General features: G+C 45.4%; 2 protein-coding genes across 2 annotated transcripts in view; one reads left to right on the top strand and one right to left on the bottom strand.

Moving 5' to 3' along the window:
* Positions 1-2735: 2735 nt before the first annotated feature.
* The window catches only part of T265_03872 (hypothetical protein), a gene marked incomplete at both ends in the record, with an annotated part of 7613 nt that continues 7268 nt past the window's right edge, over positions 2736-3080 (bottom strand). The window contains one exon of the mRNA XM_009168464.1: positions 2736-3031. Within this exon, the coding sequence (XP_009166728.1) occupies positions 2736-3031 (296 nt within the window). The remainder of the gene's footprint in view (positions 3032-3080) is intronic.
* T265_03873 (hypothetical protein) overlaps positions 2845-3080 on the top strand; it is a gene marked incomplete at both ends in the record, with an annotated part of 7747 nt that continues 7511 nt past the window's right edge. Inside the window, one exon of the mRNA XM_009168465.1 lies at positions 2845-2884. Coding sequence (XP_009166729.1) covers positions 2845-2884 — 40 coding nt within the window. The remainder of the gene's footprint in view (positions 2885-3080) is intronic.

Here is a 3080-nt window from a genome sequence, read left to right as displayed (position 1 = left end):
TAAGAAATCGAGAAGCCTAACCACACTCATTATTACTCATTAGATTTTTACAACCATTCATCCAATACATGTACCCAATTTATCCCTCTCTACACACAATCCAACGGCCAGAGTGAATGTCATGAATACTCTTTGTGCTCACATTATCGTTTTGTATTAACCATGCTTTCGCCTTCATTTTTAGCTTATGTACGTCTATTCTTAGACAAATAAGGTGCTATTCATTCTACGCTATTTATTCTTGTTCTCGCGCTCAATCAGAATCGATATTTTATTCGTAACAAGCATATGTTGACAACGTTACCGTGTGTGTCGTGATGTCCAGGAACATGATCGAAATTTCAACAAATTCCTAGAGGCCTCCAAAAGTCACGATATTACGTTTAACCAGAAGAAGAGCATCATAGGTACTACGAAAGTACTATTACTAGGATATGAAATATATATAGCTACTGCGAAAGTACTATTACTAGGATACGCAATATCTCACGGTATAATAAAACCGTATTCTGAACGTCTTTGAGCCCTACGGGAGTTGCCTCATCCATGCGACATCCGTTCACAACGAAGATTGGTCGGAATGCTGGCATACTACGCACACTGGATCCCGTGTTTTTCGGATGAAACTCAGCATTCTAGATAGCGTACGAGCTGCATTGAATAATCTCAAACACGACTTGAGGAAGGCCGCCGTGTACACCATAGACTACGCTCATCCTTTCGTGGTGGGAGCTGATGCTTCCAACATAGTCATTGCTGCCACTCTCAATCAAGACGGGCGCCCGGTGGCTTTTTTTCACGCACTCTGTCACGCAGTGAGCGCCATCACTGAGCAATCGAGAAAGAAGCGTACGCGATTGTTGAGACAGTGAGAAAATGGAGACACTACCTGATCGGAAATCACTTCACGCTTGTCACGGATCAACGACCAGTCACCTTTATGTACGACAAACAACACACAGGCAAAGTGAAAAACGACAAAATCCAGAGATAGAGACTCGAACTGTCCTGTTTTCATTACGATGTCCAGTACCGTCCAGGTAATCAAAATAAAGCCGCTGACGCACTCTCGCGGATTGGTCACATATCTGCGATGTCACACTGTTAGGAGGACTACCTCCTAACAAACATATTCACATTGCTGACCATAACCTATGTTTCAATGCTCAACATTTCTTTCTCTCTACTTCGGCCTTTCATTGGACTGTTTTGTTAAATTCCATTCTTGATTCTTTTGAATCTCGATATTGGTTGTTCAGTTGCTGCAGCACAATTCCCCCAAGGCTATTTGTCTTCTCGATTCCGTGTGTAACTAACAAGGTTGATTGACTGATCAGTAGAGGACATAACACACGTGGATCTCAAACACCGTCATAACATGTTATGACATCCCGGCATCTTGCGGATGCTTCATTTCGTTCGCTCAAAAAAATTGCCGTTTTCGGTCGAAGATGTTAGGGCGATTACAAATCAATGTAATACTTGTTCAGAAATGAAGCCTCGTTTCCTCAGTTACCCTTTTGGCAGTCTTATTAAGATAACCAGTCAGCTGTAACACCCTTTCGGTGCCTAGCTGCCATGCCACGCGAAGGGAGCACGAGGGCTGGCATACTGCCAGGTTGCCCAAGCCTAGACAGGGGAAGTCGAGAGGCAGAGGTCGGGTTCGAACCACAGACCTTCCGGTCAGTAAATTAGCACTCTAACCACTTGACCATCTCGCCCCCGGCAGTCTTGTGAGAGGTCGATGGAAGTGGGCCTTCAAAACCGATGCTGACACGTTCAAACGGTTGTGTAACTCGCAGTCTTATTAAAGCTACACAACCGTTTGAACGTGTCAGCATCGGTTTTAAAAGCCCACTTCCATCGACCTCCCACAAGAAACACCTTTTAACAATGATCGACGAGTATTCCCGTTTCCCATTCGCCTTCGCGTGTACGGATCTTTCCTCATCCAACTTGATCAAGTGTTTGAATCAGCTGTTGTTCGGAATGCCCTCAAGCGTTCATTCAGATCGTCGTGGAGCTTTCATGGCAGGTAAAGTACAAATTTTCTTCACGACAGGGGTGTGACATACAATCCACGCGGTAACGTACAAGTCGAACGGCTTGATGAGACTCTTTGGAGTTCAATCACTCTGGCGTTGAATACCCAACAACGGGACATTACTGAGTGAGTATGCGTGCTTCTAGATGCTTTGCACTCTGCCCGCTACTAACACATCACACGGAAGATTTCTAGACTTCCACCGAAAGTCAATGTGTGGTACCTCTCTTCCGACTTGGTTATCGACTCCAGGCCCCGTCCTGTTAAGAAGGATGACAAGTTCCTCCAAATACGACCGTTTGTGGAAGAGGTGGAACTTGTTAACTGCAACCCGCAGTATGCCTGCGTTCGATTCCCGAAAGGAAATGAAGAAACCGTTTCTCTTAGACATCTGGCACCCGAAGCACAAAATATCTCAGATGTTTATTTAACCGAATCAATCGAAAGTGTAGCGGCTCCTCCAGACGAGACTCCATCACATTCGCTTGACCCTCCTGGAGGCGAAACGGCACCACCAGAACAACCCAGTGAAATTCCAGAGAATGTCCTACAGTACGTCACAGACCAACGTGTTCGACCGTATAACCTTTGAAACCGCGAAACTTGACAATAAGCCCTCCGGCGAGGAAGAATGTCGTATACTAACGTTTTGTTAAACTGTTTACTCGCTATTCGTCAAACTAATTGTCTCCTAATGTTTTAGCTGATGTACTGAAATTGTTAGAAGATTAAAGCCAGTCATCCGGCAATCTTCGTTCTCTATTTCTGGCACATTCATTCGAGTGCGTAACACTACATCTATGGGTAAACGGATTTTACGCCCGGAAAGCATTTCCGCGGGTGGGCTCTTGTTTGGCACATTTGGGTTAGTTGTCGAGCCATAGCCTAACAAAGTTTCAATATTCTCCGCTGACGCACCCTCTCCGTCACGAAGAGACTGGACCTTACCGTGGTGTGACGGTTTGCGCACCTCAGCGATCCATTGAGCTATACTGGAGAGTGTCCCGCGACACTCACAGAGTCTCTCACACCAGGT

This window comes from Opisthorchis viverrini (assembly GCF_000715545.1).
Source record: "Opisthorchis viverrini unplaced genomic scaffold opera_v5_59, whole genome shotgun sequence".
Lineage (NCBI taxonomy): Eukaryota > Metazoa > Platyhelminthes > Trematoda > Opisthorchiida > Opisthorchiidae > Opisthorchis > Opisthorchis viverrini.
The sequence above is the reverse complement of the archived record's forward strand: the minus strand, read 5'-3'. Positions and strand labels throughout refer to the sequence as shown.